General features: G+C 36.7%; 1 protein-coding gene across 11 annotated transcripts in view; it reads left to right on the top strand.

Moving 5' to 3' along the window:
• GRID1 (glutamate ionotropic receptor delta type subunit 1) overlaps positions 1-17,429 on the top strand; it is a 584,921-nt gene that overhangs the window by 463,269 nt on the left and 104,223 nt on the right. For 9 of the 11 annotated variants that reach the window (XM_038181269.2, XM_038181267.2, XM_038181268.2 and 6 more), the window contains 2 exons: positions 12,083-12,136; positions 12,378-12,551. In XM_038181269.2, coding sequence (XP_038037197.1) covers positions 12,083-12,136; positions 12,378-12,551 — 228 coding nt within the window. The remainder of the gene's footprint in view (positions 1-12,082; positions 12,137-12,377; positions 12,552-17,429) is intronic. The other 2 variants (XM_038181263.2, XM_038181265.2) reach the window with 1 other exon arrangement.

Here is a 17,429-nt window from a genome sequence, read left to right as displayed (position 1 = left end):
GTCTGCTCTTATTTTGAGAACTTCAATTTTTCTCTGTTATGACTACAGACTGGATAGGGAGGCAAAATTCAAATCTGAAGTACAAATTAATTTTTCACAAGAAAAAGATCTCAATTTCCATGCAAGCCAACAAAGTATAGGGAACTTAATACTACAGGCACAACGTGCAATATAAATGAAATGTATTGACAAATATTAATACACATACTTATAAGTATGTCAACATGCAATTAAATTCAAATAGGTGCATAAACTTTTTCAGCTTCCTGAAACTACAGAAAATAAATCTTTACTAAAAGAGAAGGAAATGTAGATTACCCTTCCCCCTGTTGTTTTTTGTTTGTTTGTTTTAGGTCTTTGTATGCTTAGAGCTATTGTGAAAAGAAAACACTTGACACATCCACAGGGGTGTATCTGTAGAAGGTTAGATTCCTTAGGGCTTGCTTTTTATTTAATAGCGTGCATTTCCCTATACTACCAAGAAGTCAAACTGAGTATGTTGTCCACAAACGTTTCCAGCTAGTATCAATGAGGACTGCATTGTTACTTGTTGGAAAATATGCTATTCCTTGACTGGGTGTGGTTAGGCAGCGTGATTTGCAGAATGGAATTGACTTTAATTCCCAACAGCCAAATCAGCTCTTCTGATGCAGTTCCGTACCTAGCCTGCCAGGTGTAGTGCATTCTGTAAAATAATGCCAAATACATGTGATGAATGCTGATCTTGAACACCCTCTCACTATCTGCTCTGTCTCCCACCTCTCATCAAGGCCATAACTTCAAACTTAGTTGGCTATAGTAAGAACAGCTTTTTAGTACAGTATTATTCCTACAAGAATTTTATTATTAAATCTTACTTGAGTTAATCATACTTTAGTGTCTCTGCACTGATAACCAAATAAACTTTTATTATTTTTTTTAATTGTGTCTCTGTCCCATATGCCAGAACAGGAGTTAAATTTCAGAGTTTCAACTTATTTTATCACTTTAATTTTGTTATATAAGCAACACTACCAAGCTAACTTAAAACTGTATGTCTGGTAAGCTTATTACAGTGCAAATGAACAAATGTGGGCTATTAGACTTGTATTCAAATTGCAATGCTTTGCTGTCAAGAGCCCTGCATTTGTTAGTATTTAATAACCTGAGTCTCTGCTGAGGTATCCATTCAGTTTGGATGCTGCTGGTGGTGCAAAACAAGTCAGTCATCTTTGGAAAAAGGGTTGGAAGGCTGAAACATTACATGGCAAGTTTTTCTGGATAAAAGAATACATAGAGACAGGCCTTTTCAGGGAACATCATGCTCTCCTATGTCCTCTTTGAAGTCATTATTTGCCTTTCTCCTCATCTTCCAATATGTCATAACAACCATACTGTTTTAAAAATAAACTTGCAAGCATGTCTACTTTTCTCATTTCAAACATTTTATATTTCAAACTTGCAGAGCTGTTGAAAGTAGTGAAGATACAAGGGGAAAAAAGAAATGTACTTCTAATCACCCTTCCTATTTTAGATTTTTCTTCTTCATTTTTATTTAACTAGAAATACCAAATGATTCCTTGCATTCATTTAGGTAGTGTCTGTATGTGAATTCTGAGTTAATCATGCCAAGTAGCTTTTCAGAAGCCAAAATACATGTGATTTTTAAAACACTCTCACAAAAGCAAACAACTCTTGAGAACAATGGCTAGTCCATGCTTATTGGGAGTTGCCAATAGCCAGCAATTTTGACTCTCAGGAAAATATTTTAGAACCTATGTAGTGTTCTGCTTACCTCTGTGCTGTTTATGCCTTGATGTGTTGGTTGAAGTGACCTATTGGCTTTCATAGATGCGTGTTGTTTCTTCTTGTGGCATGACACGGGATATTTCTAAGTGCTCTACAACACTACCTTCCCCCACTACTTTTTTTTTTTTTTTTTTTTTTCCTGTTTTTGTTGTTTCTGACATTTCTTGTTCTCCCCTTCTCTTCTCTTTTTTGTTTTTTCTTTTTTCCCGCATGTTCAGAGAAGATGCTGTGCACTGCCCAGGGCATATGTCTCTGGGAGAAGCACAGCAGCAATACTTGAAACTGAATTTGTATGTGGTTGTATAAGGAACAATTCCCTAGGAGTCTGCATCTCCTTTTTTTTTTTTTGTTAGCAGCAGTAGTAGGTCTGGAGGTATAAACATCACTAGAAACCATGATTCCATTCTGTCATACATTTCATGGTTTAGAACTTTTCTGTGTTGCAAGGGGGAGAGAGAAGACAAAGGAAATCATTCTGCAAAACTGAACTTTGGACAAATATATATACACACACATATATAAATTAAACAGGTTTGTTCATTCATATATATATGTATATGAATTCATTCTTTTTATGTATACACCAGTTAAATACACAAAAAAATCAACCATTCTTCATGGAAATGAAGTGGCTACTGAATATAACTGTTCACTCAGATGAGCTGTTTTGCCATTATCAGATCCTTTCTTTCATCTTTTTCATCACTATTCAAAATTTTACTTGAAACATATTAGACATGACAGGACAGAGCACATTACTAGTTGAGATTGGAGAGAATTTCTCCTGAAGGATAGGTAGGTGTGAAGAGAGGATGTGTAGTGTTGCGTGTCCTAACCACATATACTTGCTCTGAAGCTAAGGAGCGGTGAGAGTCAGACTTGTTGAATATCTGTGTGGAAATACAAACAGATGCACTGGAGATGACTTTTGTGCATCTCTGACAGAAATGCCCAAGGGATGAGAAATAGTAGTAATGGTAGATTTTAATTTCCCAGGTAGCTGAAAAAGTAATGTTGGGGCACAGACAAGACTTCACAATTTCTTGTGATCGACAGTGTTATCCCTTCATATTTAAAAAGTTAAGGACAATAGTCAGTTCAGATTTCATTAAGGCTATCGAGAATAGGAATAATGGACTTCGGTTAAGAGGTTCTTCCACTTGACAAATTTAGGGAAGTACTAGGGCTTTTAGAAAGGTAATATGATGAGTATGGGATGTCAGAAGAACTGTGGAGTTCTGTGAAGAGAAGACATAATAAGATATTTTGGTTCAGTAAGGATATTTTTACAGATCTTGAAATCCAAGAGGTATTCTACAAAAAAGAGTGGGAAGAAAGGTGGATAACTGAGGAGGAATGTAAAGGCATAATGAAGAAAATTATTACAAAATCAGATTGAGAAGCAAAGTGACTCATACCAGAGGTCAAAAAAGCAACAAGGAAAGGTTGTATGTAGTAGAGGTAAAGTGTAATGCGATTACTGGGGAAAAGAGCAAGTGAGACTTTAATGTTTTTATTGACATACCTGATTCTGGCTTTATAGAAAGTATTAATTGTAACCAGTCTGCTAAAAAGCAAACAAACAAACAAAAAACAAACACATGTTTTAGTAGTACCAATTTATTTAGATAAATCTGAGGCAGTCCACCAGATGAAATCTAATATTGTCCTGAGTACATTGGCTGTGGCTACAAAATAACTAGTAAGCATCTGCTGCAGGAGCAACATGGAATCATCATGGTTAATAAACAGAATATGAATCAATACTGTTGTGGTCTTGCAAAACAATCAAATCTAGTTCTTAGATATATTACTGGAAAAATCTTTTGTAAGATAAGGAAGGCAATTATTTTGCTCTGCTTGACATCAACATGGACTTGTTGGAACCATATTGCAAGTTCTGGGCAAGACACTAAAACAAAACAAGAGGATGCAGAACAATTTTGAAAATCCAGAGAGAGCACCTAGCGTGATGAAAGCTTGGTAAAATATGACCCACGAGGAAAGGCTGAAATAATTATTTTTTTTTCCTATGAAACTCAGAAGATGAAACAAGTGTATAGCAGAACAGATATAATTAAAAGAAGAATGTGATCACGTGTTCATTCTGCAAAGATAAGGGAAATGCAATTTAATCTTCAGCAGTAAAAATTAGATAGGGTATTGGGAAATGATTTATAATCTAAATGTTGTAATGAATAGGAGCAACTTTCTCCATTACCTTCTTCCATCTCATCATCTCTATCTTCATAACATGTTCTATTTTTGTTGTTGTTCTTCTTCATTTTTCAGCATCCTACTCACATTATCTAAGCGTGCTAAATATTTTCAGATCTCAGTTTGGAAAGACAAAGACAAGTGTATTATGAACACCACTTGGTATTACTTTTCAGATCTGCACCTTCTGTTCTAGGTTATTTTACGTACCTTTTTTTTCAGTATGTGTATGACAATGACAGTTTATACAAATAGTCGCCGTATATGCTTCTGATCAAATAATTTATTTGATAACTTTGCTGACAGACATGAAATTTATGGGAATTGTGTCTCATGTTCATTTTTCAATCAGCATGAAACTCTATCTCAAGTCTGCTGTTGAGCAAGCCAGAGCGATTGTTTGATTACTTTTTGTTAGCCAAATCCACCTCCGGGGTAGCTCCAGAGATTTGACTAAGCCAGGGATGAATGTACCATTGTATTTCTAGATATCAGTTATTTGAAATGTATATTGTGATTGTACATACTTTTGATAGAAATATACATAGTAATGAATTGCTGATGCTGTCAGTGTCATTAATATAAATGACACTGTAATTTACATAAAAATAAATTTAGTTATAAGGTGTAAAAAATAAGTCAGAAAACCAAAGGTTCTACTTGAGCTTCTACTTGACTACAGTTTTCATTTGTTGCTTTTCCATTGAACTGATTCTTGTTGGTTCAGATTAGCCCTCATCAGATCAGATGCAAAGGGGCCTTTGTTATTAACACAAAATAACCTATTATCATGCTGATTTTTCAGTGTTAGAATTAGCACATCCTCTATCACATCGAATAGCAAATGCTGAAATTCAAACAATATTCACTTCTAAATTCTCATCTGGAACTTCAGGGATTGTGGGGAGAACTGGTGGAAATTTCATGACATCAGTTCCTTACTGTGTAAATTATCAACTTATTACATGGAACTCCATAGAAAAAGTATGTACTGGGTGGAAAAAATACTCCTAATAATCAATTAACTACCCATGTGGGTAGTTGTCATGGCAAGACACTTAGAGAAAGAAGGGAGGAGTTCTTTCTAATAAAGCAAAGCTTTGTTACTTTGCAAAAATTGTATCGTGCATTCTTTCACTGCATTTTTCTGTGAACCACTGTAAAGTTGCCAGAATTAAGCTTTGTAAAGGAGAAAGGAATGATAGTCTTGATTGCCCAGGTAGCCCTGATTGCCCTGCACTAGCACACGGTTTGCAACATTTGTGTGTGTTCCTGGGGACTACAGGGTGGATGATTCAATACAATTCAAGATAGAGTTTAATGCTGTGCAGGGTAGCTTGACATTAAGGCTCAGTAAGGCTTATTTCTTTATCGCTAAGAAAAAACATGTTCTGTTGTTTTTCATATTTAAAAACAAACAAAAACCAACCCAACAACCTATGCTACAGCACATGGATAGCAGAAAGGTAAGTTGTATTTGTAATTGCTCTTGCAAAATCAAAGACGCTTTTTTATAGTAAGAATATTCTAAGCCAGCCCATCTTATTGTGCTAACCTGAGCGTAATAACTAGGGCTTTTCAAATGTCTTTATTTTCTTTATATCTTTATTTTGCCGCTTATATACAGTGCTAACCATAAATACAGATATTTAAGCATTGGGGACCAGTTTGTTGTTGATGAAAATCTGAAATATATAGCATAAGACTAAAGGAATAAAGTAATCTACAGATTCTAAATCATAGGAAAGCAAAGTATTCAGTAGTTAGAAGATTAATTAAATTCATGTAAGCTTCAACTCCAAAATAAAACTGAAGTCTAAATAACATCCAGAAAAAATAGATGCATCTGGATATTTTCTATTTTTCAATCCATGAAAAACATTGGAATGGAAAAGTTGGAGGCAGTGAGCACTGGCAAACTACTATAGCAATTGCAACTGTAAATTATTTGGATAAATTCTTCACAACTGTGGTGAAGAACTGCACTCCTACTTGTCAGAAGTACTCAGAGTTGAGGATGAGAAGGGAGAAAAGAAATAGGAAGAAAATGCCTTGTAATTTCTGCAGGAGTAGTAATAAAATGATTTGAAAACATAAGATCACAGGTTTCATTTGTGGCAAGAAATTGTAGGAACTTAGAGTGTTAAAAGGACTTTAGGAAATCCAACCTGTGTTAAGATAATGTTATCCAAAAGGTTTGGGTAACCACATTCACTTGAACATGAGTCAAAGTTCAGAAAACAGTTCACCTTATTCTTCCTTTCTGGGCCGTTGACACATTCTGAATGATGGTGGTGGTTCTGCTAGCACCTGTATTCTAGAGCTTCAACAATTAAATAAAGCTTTCCCAAACTCAACCCAGGTGATAAGACAATGAAGTACAGATAAAGTTTCTGTTTTATTAATGCTTTTCCCCCTCCACTTTCAGAGCATTTGCTCAAAATGTGCTTCTTCTAATCCTTCACTGGACTTTTGCTCAATTTTCTCATGTCTGCTGTTTTATAGGTCTGTTTTCACCACCCTGTCTGTAAGAGGCAGTTTGTTATATGAGGGTTGAGAAAGTGTTCCATTGTCTCTGTCCTGGTGTGACGTATTTCTTGCTTTCCATTTCTACCCTGCAGCTCCATTGCTTCTGCCAATAGTTCTCTCTCCTTTTACCACATACGACATACCTAGTATTTCTGCAGTTAGTCATCCCTTTTCTTTCAGAATCAAATGGCTTCTTGGTCATCATCCGGGCACTTCTAGAAGAAAATAATGATGTCAAGATCTCTATAAAATATTTTTCAAAGATTGAGAAAAATAAGCAGAAAATAGCATAGCAATTATCAAATAAAGTGTGTCTCAGCAAGCTACTTTATCTCTCTTTTTTCCCCAAGGGTAGCATGTAGAAAGATGTTAGGTTGTGTGTGATGAAGAGTGCCTTCCTAGTGCAGGGCTTGTAGAGTAATCTTGGGGAAACTTTTGACTTCAGAAGAAAAATCCCTTATGAATGCAGTGTTCTTCACTTTTCTTTGGATTTTTTTTTTTTTTTTAAATTGGCTAGAAATGCCTATGTCATGCCCTATGAGTAACCAACATTCAGACCCACAGTCTGACTGCAAATATACTGCATATAATTATATAATAACTTTTATTTTTTTAACTTTATAACTACAACTAATTATAGTCATAATTGAAAATAGTTATGGTTTCACTTTTACTTAGGTAGAACCAGGACTGTCTGAAATTCTACTCAATCTTTCTGTCTATATGGAAGGAAGTTCCACATATTCTTTTAGAGAATCTCTGTATGTGATGATTCTGGTATTTATTCTGATAATAAGAAGATAAATCTTTTATGCATTCCTGTGCCTTACTTTGTTTGAATAAGGCAGAATTTTTAACAATACTTCAAAATGAAAGTAGGGCAAGCATTCTAAGATACGCATAATCTTTTAAAATGATACAAAAATGCACAGTTTAAAAAAAAGAATTAGAATACTAGAAAACTGGATTTTTTAAAGATCTAGCAAATTACACATTTCTTTGCAAGACTTAATAATTTACATGTCTAAATTTATTCCAGTTTTATTCCAGTAATGTATATTTACTACTTGCCCATAGAAATCTTTTGAATGCTATGGTACTACAGACTTTTTTCCCCAAAAATGTATAATTTTCTTATATGCCTGAAATATAGATGTGTGTGTACGAAACTTGACTGCATATGCACCTGCATCCTGCTCAAAGTAATTTGTAGGGTTCAGAATTTACCTAATTCTCTTGCTACTGAATTACATTGAAACAGTTTAGTCAGAAGCAAGGTTAGATGAGCATGTTGTTATGAGTTCTTTTGTCAGTGAAATACACATTAAAATCAATGGCAATTTATGTTTTGTCTAGTTTTTAATAGCTGTCATTTTGCATGCTTTTTTTTTTTTTTTTTCCCTGAGATAATTACTTTTTATTATGGAATGATGTTTTCTTAAATCAGAGGATCTTTTACTGTATAGGCACTCACTATGATTTGAGACAGACTTCTGGGCACCCACTGAAGAGTCTAACAAAAAATAAAGCTAATTCAATGAAATTATAATCCTGTAGGGATTTTTAGGGGCATTGGGTTAAAGGAAAAGAAGTGAGCCAATGTCAGATGTGTGGGAGGACAAGGATGGCAGTTGGGCAGGTTTGTATTAGAATGTTTTCTGTGATATGAAAAATGTCCACGACTTAAAGGATTAACCTATATATATGTGTGTGTGTATGTCTGTTCATGCAGGATGCAGGGAACGCAGAATAATGTTAAGGTTGAATAAATCTATCTACAGAGTGAGCTGTCACAAATGTCTTGAAAACTGTTTATTGTGAAGGATATTTTCTGAATTTTCAACTACTGAACAAGCATCCATTTATAGATGTATGTAATGCATTGAGAGGAGCAAGAATAATCTATTAAATAGTGTTGATCCTAATGCAAAAATTCTGCATGTATCTGCAGCTTTGTCTCCATGAGCATGCTTGTTCTCATTGCCATTCAGTTTAATCCTCCAGCTTTCTCAGGGATATTCTTTCTGGAATTCTCTTTTTGTTCTTTAAATTATTAATGCCATTAAAATTTATATTATTCTGTCATTACCTCTAAGAAAATAGAGATTGTAATGTGAAACATAATTGTCTCATTTTGCAATTTGTGTTATGATAGTTGGGCACAACTAGGGCAGATTTAAATATTCCCCTGAGCAATATAGATAGGTATTAAGAACTAACTGAAGTTCTTTTTGTGCAGATAAATAAATAGATAAATGAATTCCCCCAAGTGACCAATATAGGTTAGCAAATAGATAAATTAATGCTACAAATTCTTGAAGAGTGAACTTTGCCATTAATATGTCACGTTAACAGAAAATAATATTTAAAGGAATACCTTTTCAATGTTGAGTTGGGTGGTGAGAACTAATAGTCAGATTTACACTTATGTATGCCTACCAAACTATTGAAGTGTTCCCTAAAATATTTGGTCTATCCAAAGTCTTTCCCTTAATGAAGGGGAAATACAGCATAAGGACACACATATAAGAACATCTTTTATTCCTGGGAAAAGTGCTCTCTCTTCATCCTCATTCAAGAAATTCAGTATTTACAGGCCTGACTGCAAATTGCTATTTGAGATGAAGGGCAATTTTTCTTCCTTAAAACATCCCAGAACCAAGCAAACGACACTATTAAGTAAGGATTTACCCCTGTTGAAGTAATAACATCATGGGTTCGCTAAAGTCTGAAAGTGGGCATTTAGTATGGAATTTGGTGAGGAGAGCTTGCATGGCCAAACCAATTCATAAGTACTATTTAGAAGGCAGTGTTCACACCTAGTACAGAAAGTAATTAGTGTGCTGTCTTGTGATGTGCAACGATCCATGACTAAGATTGGAAAATTGGGGTACATTTGTTTGGAAAAAAAAAAAAAAAAAGCTCTAGGATGGTAGGATGGTTTTAAATGATTTTCTTAGTTTTCTGTTTCACATTGTGAAGAGAATTTTCCTATGATGCACAAGAAAGAAAAAAATGTAATTTTTAAACAAATAACTAGATGAGTAGAGTTTAATTATAAGATCAGTGAGAAATGTTTTTTCCTCTGTGACTTAAAACTATTTATTAAATACATGCTGTTACCCTAATGGATATAAATGTAAGAACCAACTTCACATATATTTATTTCTTCTTTCTTGGATTTCAGTTTTCTTGTTTGTTTGTTTTCTCTGTATTTATCACAGTCAACACACAGGTGACCTTTCTACATGTGACATTTAAAATTTCACGTGCTGCTAAGCCAGAACTATGGTTTTCCTATAAATGACTCCTTGGGGCCTACTGACACCATGCAAGGTGAAGGGCTGCAGCCATGCCACTAGGCCAGGGAAGCACAGCTGGGCCGCTCTGGTGAAGGATGGTAGTCACCTGCTCCCCTCCACATTTCAGGCACTCAGCCTCACTGTCCCACTCATGAAGCCACCCCAGGTGCCCCACAATTGCTTTGTAGGTGCCCCTACAGCCACGTGGCTGTACCACCACCCTGGCTGGAGTCAGCCTGTGGTAGGCCTAGAAAGGCCTACCTGTTTCCTTCTTTGACTGTACAGTGACTAGGCTCTCCCAGACATGTGGCACATGTTGAACTGAAGTTTTGGATGATTCATGGACTTTTTCTCAAAAGCTATCTTCTGATTCCAGTCAGTCTCAGTTTGCCAGTCAAGGGATGCAACCTAGAGGGTTATGAGTTTAAGGTATCCCGCAAACCTCTTTCCCCCTCAGACCGCGGTGGCAGAAACTTTGACATCTTTTGTGGCATTAACACCCTCAGCCCCAGAGAAGGAGAATCGAAGGCCGCTCTCTGAAGGACTCTTCTAGAGCTCAGGGGTCTCCTGCAGTGACCCCCTGCAAGGCAACAGGCAAAGCCCTGAATTTTCTATTAAGACTCAAAATCTTTGGCTTCTTTTGGAATATATTTATTTCTGTTTTTCAGCACCAGTTGGTCTATCATTAATACAACGAATGTTACCCTCTATGAAGTTAAAAATTCATGTTCCCAAAAAATGATGGGAAAATCAGCAAAGAAAAACTAAATTGAGCCAAAGTTACAATACTAGTCAACCGTAACAAGTAATTATAACAACCCCACGGTCATTTCACTCACAGCTTGACAGAGCAAATGGCAATAAAATAAAATATTTTTTCTTGAATGTTAAAAGTACAGAGTCAAGTTCACTTTTGCTGATGACACATCACAAGGTGTGGGCTGTGGTGACAAAACGGAGAAGTACAGTAATACGAATTGTTGGCAGCCTTCTGAGAGAGGCCCTGTGTGACCTTGGCAGTGGGGTGGCCCAGATCTGCAGATTGCAGACAACCTGTGCTTGAGATGGGCTGATGTGACTTGCAAAGCTGCTGGTGGCAGTGGTATGGAGCTTGGATGTCAAGCAGTTCCTCAAGAAGGGTGCACCTGAGGGAACAAATGCAGTCTGGTGCAACCGCCTGTCATTTCCCATGGTGAGCTCCTGGTAGGAAATAGCCATCACAAGCTGTACCACTGTTATGATTTCAAGATCAGCTAAGACCATGATTTTCAAACTATTTGTTCCTAGGGTAAAATTACAGGGTTTGTTTAGATACAGAATACATAAAAGCATGTGGTTGAGTTGGCTTCAATTGCAATGTAAGGGCAGTAAGTAGATGCACGCTCTGTCCATGACCTTGAGGTTTCCTTATATCTTTCTATGATTCTGCAGACAAAAAATACTACAGATCATACAAAAGGAGGGCTGTGAAGATGGTGAAAGGTCTAGAGAGCAAGATGTATGAGGAGCAGCTGAGGGCCCTTGGTTTGTTCAGTCCGGAACAGAGCAGGCTGAGGGGAGGCCTGATGGCGGCCTGCAGCTCCCTCACAAGGGGAGCGGAGGGGCAGGCGCTGAGCTCTGCTCTCTGGGGACAGTGACAGGACCCGAGGGAATGGCACGGAGCTGGGATAGGGGAGGGTGTCAGGAAAAGGTCCCTCTGAGAGGAGGCTGGGTGTCAGGAAAAGGTTCTTCACAGAGAGGGTGGTCAGGCACTGGAACAGGCTCCCGAGGGAAGCCATCACTGCACCAAGCCTGTCAGAGTTCAAGAAGCATTTGGGCGAGGCTCGCACATGTATGGTCTGATTTTGGGTGGTCCTGTGTGAACCAGGAGTTGGACTTGATGGTCCTTGTTGGGTCCCTTCCAACTCAGGGTATTCTAAGATTCTATTTATCCTATATTATTCTGTACGCAGAAATTCACATTCGTATGTGTCAATCCCTACCGTAAACTTTCACATATTTTTGATTTCATAACCTCAGAAGTCTTCCCTGAGTCATTATTATAAGGATTAGTCTGAATAATTTATTGTTTTTATGGGAAAAGTATTATCTTGCAACATTCTCAGATGTAGGGGCCCTATTTCCTAAAGATGGTAATGTTTTCTATTTGTTGTTTTGGTCTGAGTATGTAGTAAGGTTCTATTTTGTTAAACCAACATTCTTTCTGTATACATTTTGTTTGAAGACTTTTCTTGTTTTTTACTTAGAAACCTATTGAGACCATCTTGGTGCTTCTCTGTGAGGAACTACCTCCACAATATGTTAGTATTGCCAAAATAGATGGTACTGTGTTAAGCTGTTTTCTTTTGTTTCAGATGATTCATTTAAAAAATGCTGTTATTAAACAAAAAATATGAACATTTGTCCTAAACAAAACACACACATCTGTAACTTTTTTTTTCTTCCACTGTTCATTTAAAAACATTTATCAAATAATAAAAGATAAATATAAAATGTCTAGGCAGGTATATATTTTTAAAAGACTGTTTTCTCCATTCACAGGAAATCACTGATAATGAAATATTAGAGTTGGTACATAGTGCTCTGGGGAGGATGACAGTTATCCGGCAAATTTTCCCGCTCTCAAGAGACAACAATCAGAGGTGCATGAGGAACAATCACCGGATATCCTCACTGCTGTGCGATCCCCAAGAAGGCTATCTTCAAATGCTGCAGGTCAGTAGCTGTGCCCAGCAGAGAAGTCTGTTTTAGGAGTTTGACATGAGATAGTTTTCTATGACTGAATTACCTCAGAGGAAGAATAAAATTAATGCAGACAAATCTGCATATAACTTCTAATCAGCTTTTCCTGACTTAATTCTTTATTTCCCAGAAATGAGTGCCTTAGATACGATCTTATATCCATTAAGTACTAGAAAGCAGCTGCACTAACTCAGAGGTGGTTTTGGATATGTCATGCTTTAACAATTCTCTTTATATGTGGAAAAAAAAAAAAAAAAAGAAAGAAAGAAAAGGTTGTGCTGTGCCATTATAGTATTGTGGTATCACAATCATATTTATGCCTATTAGACATCTGATGTGAAAGAGTTAATCTGGGAGGATAACAACTTTGTTCAGTATTAGACTGCGGAGCATTTCGTATTTAGTTAAATGGACTGAATCCACCTGATGTGCTCAATCTGTCCCGTTTCAGTAGTCTCAGAAGTCTCTCACAGGTGATGATTGTTTGAGCATGTGAAACAGACACTGCTAGTTTGAGTTCCAGATTTTGGTAATAGGTTTGACTTTGGTGCAGGCACTATGTCAAGATTTCTTGGTAATTTGTCCCAGTTATTAGAATTTTTCTCGTATTAATTTCAGCTTTAGCCTAGTTTTAGTAGCTATTTCCAATGATAATGCAAGAATTTTTAATAGGGTCTTAGGCTTTTGATAGGACTCTCTGTGTTTCTAGTTTACTTTAGTTATGGCTAAGAATTTTGTCTGTAGTACTTTTTTAAGCTGCTGGATATAACTGAAAACTTTAGTAAGATTGAGCGTACAAGCTTGGTGACAGCCTTTTTATTTTAAGTTTGATCTCAACCCAAGATGGTGTGCGTACACAAATGTCAAACTTGTGAGTTGGGAAGAATGGGTACTGTGTGTGAGGGTGAGTCTATTTAGGGCTTGGTTAGGCTGTGGGGAAGAGGCTGTCTGCAGTCTGGGCTTCTGCAGCATGGTCAGGAAAAGGGCTCTTCCCAGGGGTTAACTCACTCTCTGGTTTGGAAGAGCTTCTGCAGAGCAAGGTGTGAGGCTTACAGGAAATCAGGAGAGGAAGGGAGAGAGATGCATAGGGAGAAGTGTTTTTTTTTTTTTTTTTTCTTTTTTTTTTTTAAGTAACATGGATGCAGATGTATGTTGTACTTGTTTAGGCCCTACTAAAAAAGGTTTTAGCTGTAGGAACTGAAACCTTTAAGGAAGGGCATTTCCTCCTTAAAGAGAACCTCTGCCTGACTCAGGTCAGAGTGGGTTTGGGAGCAGACTTTAGGAAATGCCCATAACATGCACTGTCTCTCTGAGCACTGGTCTGCTCTTTCTGTGTAGGGAAAGTCTCTGCTTATCTTGGTATTTGAAAGAAAAAGACACGTTTGATCTTTGTTAGCAACTTTGAGGTATACTGTAATGAGAACAAAGGCCACTCGTTTCAGAGGATCAAAGCAATTTCTAGCATGTTGAAAAAATTATCTATCCTGCACCAACAAATCACTCATTGGGGAACAATCTTGCATTATGACAGGATTCTGAGTATTTCTGTCTATGCTGGTTTATGCATAATGTAATTCAGAGACTCATCTGAAGGGCTGGCAGACACCTCTCTGAGGAAGTTATTTGCTAAACCAGTAATTGGTTTGCTAGCATGAATAGCCTCACGCCCTATTACTGAAGTTCACTGACAAAGGACTCTTTAGGAATCTAAATACTCTTCCTACTGCTTCACAAGTGTGCGTTTTGAGAAGCAAAACATCTTCAGCATTCAGATTTTCTGTCCTTCGGAAATATTATACTGCCTTAGAAACAGTTATTAAGAGAATGGAACAGTAATGTTATTCTTTACCCATTAGTTCCTTCTCAAGGAACTTAGAAACAAGAAAGGTGCAGAGGTATATAGTTAATATTGTGGAACTTGATTCCATAACTTTCACATCCAGCTACACTGAAAAGGAATACTAAGAAAAATGAAGGACAGTATTCACTATTACCAGTCTCTCAGATTAACCACACTCAGTAATCTTATGTTATTTTTAAGTTTCTACAAGTTGAATATAGGATGTTTTTATCATATACTGCTATATCTAAAGCATATCTGCATTTTTTCATAGACTTTGCCAAAACATCTTATGTAACACCTTGTGGGTATAGAGCTCATATTCATTTCTAAGTATGACTGGCCTATTATTAATGGTCCTGCAATTCAGGTACTTCCAATCTTCTGTTTCCCTTTTCTTGCTTAAAAAATTGTTTTGACCTTTTACTGTAAAGAAGTACATCACTAAATTACCCCTGTTACCAGAGGCTGCAGTAGCTCCTAGCTCTGTGTCGGGCTGTATGAATCCACCAGAGGCACTGACCGCCTGCTGGCACTGAGTCCTTGCATTGCTTTGAAGTAGTTTGATTAACACCACAGTTTGGAAATCCCTGGCTCATGCTCCCTTGGGCAATTTCATATTAATAATTCTTTGTTGTCAAGGTTACTTACCAGCTATTGTTGGTTAATTATTTATTTAATGACTTTGAAGAAGAATAAGCTGATCTCTGTCAGCCTCTAGCTGTAACATTTTATAGGGGAGAATTCAGCTTTTTTTAACAAGCTAGTAAAGAAAGAAACATTTACATCATGGATTATTAACTTTGTTCTGGCTAAATTAATGAAAATCTTGTTGGCATGGTTTTGTTCTCAGTGTCTTTACTACCACATCCTGGAAAGTTGTTTTTCAGTGGGTGATCATCCCAGTTTGGCATTCTGACAAGGCTTTTAAAGATCAGCCTGTTCTGCAAGCTCATCCAAAAACTCATCTGTTCTGAATGTTTTGTGGAAATCCAATCTTACTCCATCAACCCACTTGTCAAAATTTTGCTCATACCCTTATTTCTTGCACATATAATATGCCCAGCTGAGTTTCTGCTTCAACTGGAGAAAAGTATTTATAAGGTTTTCTGTCTGGGTCATTTTATTTGAATTCACAGGACTATATTAATCTTGGTCTTATTCTTCATAAATGATTTTCTGTGTCCATCTCTTCTACTTTTTATTAAGTGTAGCACTTGTTGTCTTCCACTGATGATGAGTATCGTGTGGTTTGGGCCATCAGCATTGTCAGTATTGCCTTGTCTGGAGAAAGAATACTGAGGCATGTTGGGATTTAAAGACTAATCCAGTTAATCCTCTATGCCTTGTATGTATGTATTCCTATGCGGCATTTGAATGTGTTTGGCAAGATAACTACTATTAAACTGTTAAGATGATTTCAGACATAGTTTTTATACATTCAATTTTAAGAATTTGAATGCAGAATCTTCTTTTCAAACTCTTTCTTTTTGAACATTAGCTTTGGAGCTTGTCTACAGACTTAATTTTTGACAAAGATACGTTTACGTTTTGTGTTTTTTATGGTTACGTTTTTATGGTTGTTTTTTGTTGTTGTTGTTGTTTGTTTGTTTTGTTTTGTTTTATGGTTACGTTTTTAAGGAAATATTTCTCTTTAGAAAAGTGATTTCCTTTACAGTTTCCTTCTTCCCTTATTTACTATTTAGACAGTTGATAAATTCAATCTATGTGAGAGCCACATAGGTTGTAAGGATGTAAAACACATTACAGGAATGCAGGATATCTGGAGTTATTTAGCATGGTCTGAATATATATAGTAAGATTAGAAAAGCAAAAAGAAGAAAACTCCAGCAAACTGTGTCACAAAAATAAGTTATTCCTCAAAGGATTCAGAGTCCCGCCTCTCTACTGAAGAACTATTCCAGGCATTGCTTTGACGTATTTAAAGAGAAGATGTTAAGAAGTGTGAGAGGGTATTCCTTGAAACATCAGCTCTTCTTTCCATGTAAAAACTTCATCCGCTGAAGACTAGACCATCAGACAACTTTGTAGGCATCTCTTAGCAGTTGCTTCTTCAGAGCTACATTTTTGTTTTTGAACTGTTTTCCTTTCAGGAATTGCTGCAATTTAGCCACTATGCATTGGAGGTGTTTGTTTGTTTGTTTCCCAGTGTTTGGCTTCATAAACTTAAGGGCCTGATCCTGCAATTTTATCCGACAAAATAGCCTGACTGTCGTTTGACCTATTTATACTGCTGTTATCACACAACTGTTAAGTGCTACTGGGAGCAATAAATATTGATTGAGCCCTATTAAAAAATATACTTTCTGTCATAAAGGATTAATGAGCCACATTTTTCTTTTCATTATAAACATATATTTGCATGTCTCTTTAGCAAAGCTTAGTTTGGACTATTGGCCAGATGTTCAATCACAGTAGAAGCTGTTTTCTTAGCACTGCATGAATGAAAATTAGTCTTGAACTGACTTCAGCACCCATTGCATGGGATATCTTTCTCTCAAACCCTATAGCATGTCTTTAGGTGTGTTAGCAGAAGTATGGGCTTAAAAAAATAATATTTTTTAAAGAAAAGGACACCCTCCCTCTGACCAAGTGCAATTTTGTGACAGCCTGAAGGTTTGAAGGTGTGGTGGTTTTGCCCTGCTGGGCAGCTAAACTCCACATAGCCACTCCCTCACTCTCTGTCCTCAAAGGATGAGGGGAAGAAAGAAATTACTGTTTTCCAAGCTCAAGGGTTGAGATAAGGACAAGGAGATCACTCACCAATTACTGTCATGGGCAGAACAAACTCAATGTAGGGTGATTAATCTAATTTATTGACTATTGCTGGCAGACTAGAACAGTAAGAAATTAAAAGCAAACTAGGAACACCTTCCCCCCCATCCACTCTCTTCTACCTCCTCCCCCTGAGCAACACAAGGAACCCATATTTGTTTATATATAATGGAGGGTAAAATTATCATCTTACACTCTATTTTTCCAATTCTAGT

This window comes from Anas platyrhynchos, chromosome 6, assembly GCF_047663525.1.
Source record: "Anas platyrhynchos isolate ZD024472 breed Pekin duck chromosome 6, IASCAAS_PekinDuck_T2T, whole genome shotgun sequence".
In the NCBI taxonomy this organism is placed as follows: Eukaryota; Metazoa; Chordata; class Aves; order Anseriformes; family Anatidae; genus Anas; species Anas platyrhynchos.
Note: the sequence above shows the minus strand (reverse complement) of the source record. Positions and strands in the feature narration are given on the sequence as shown.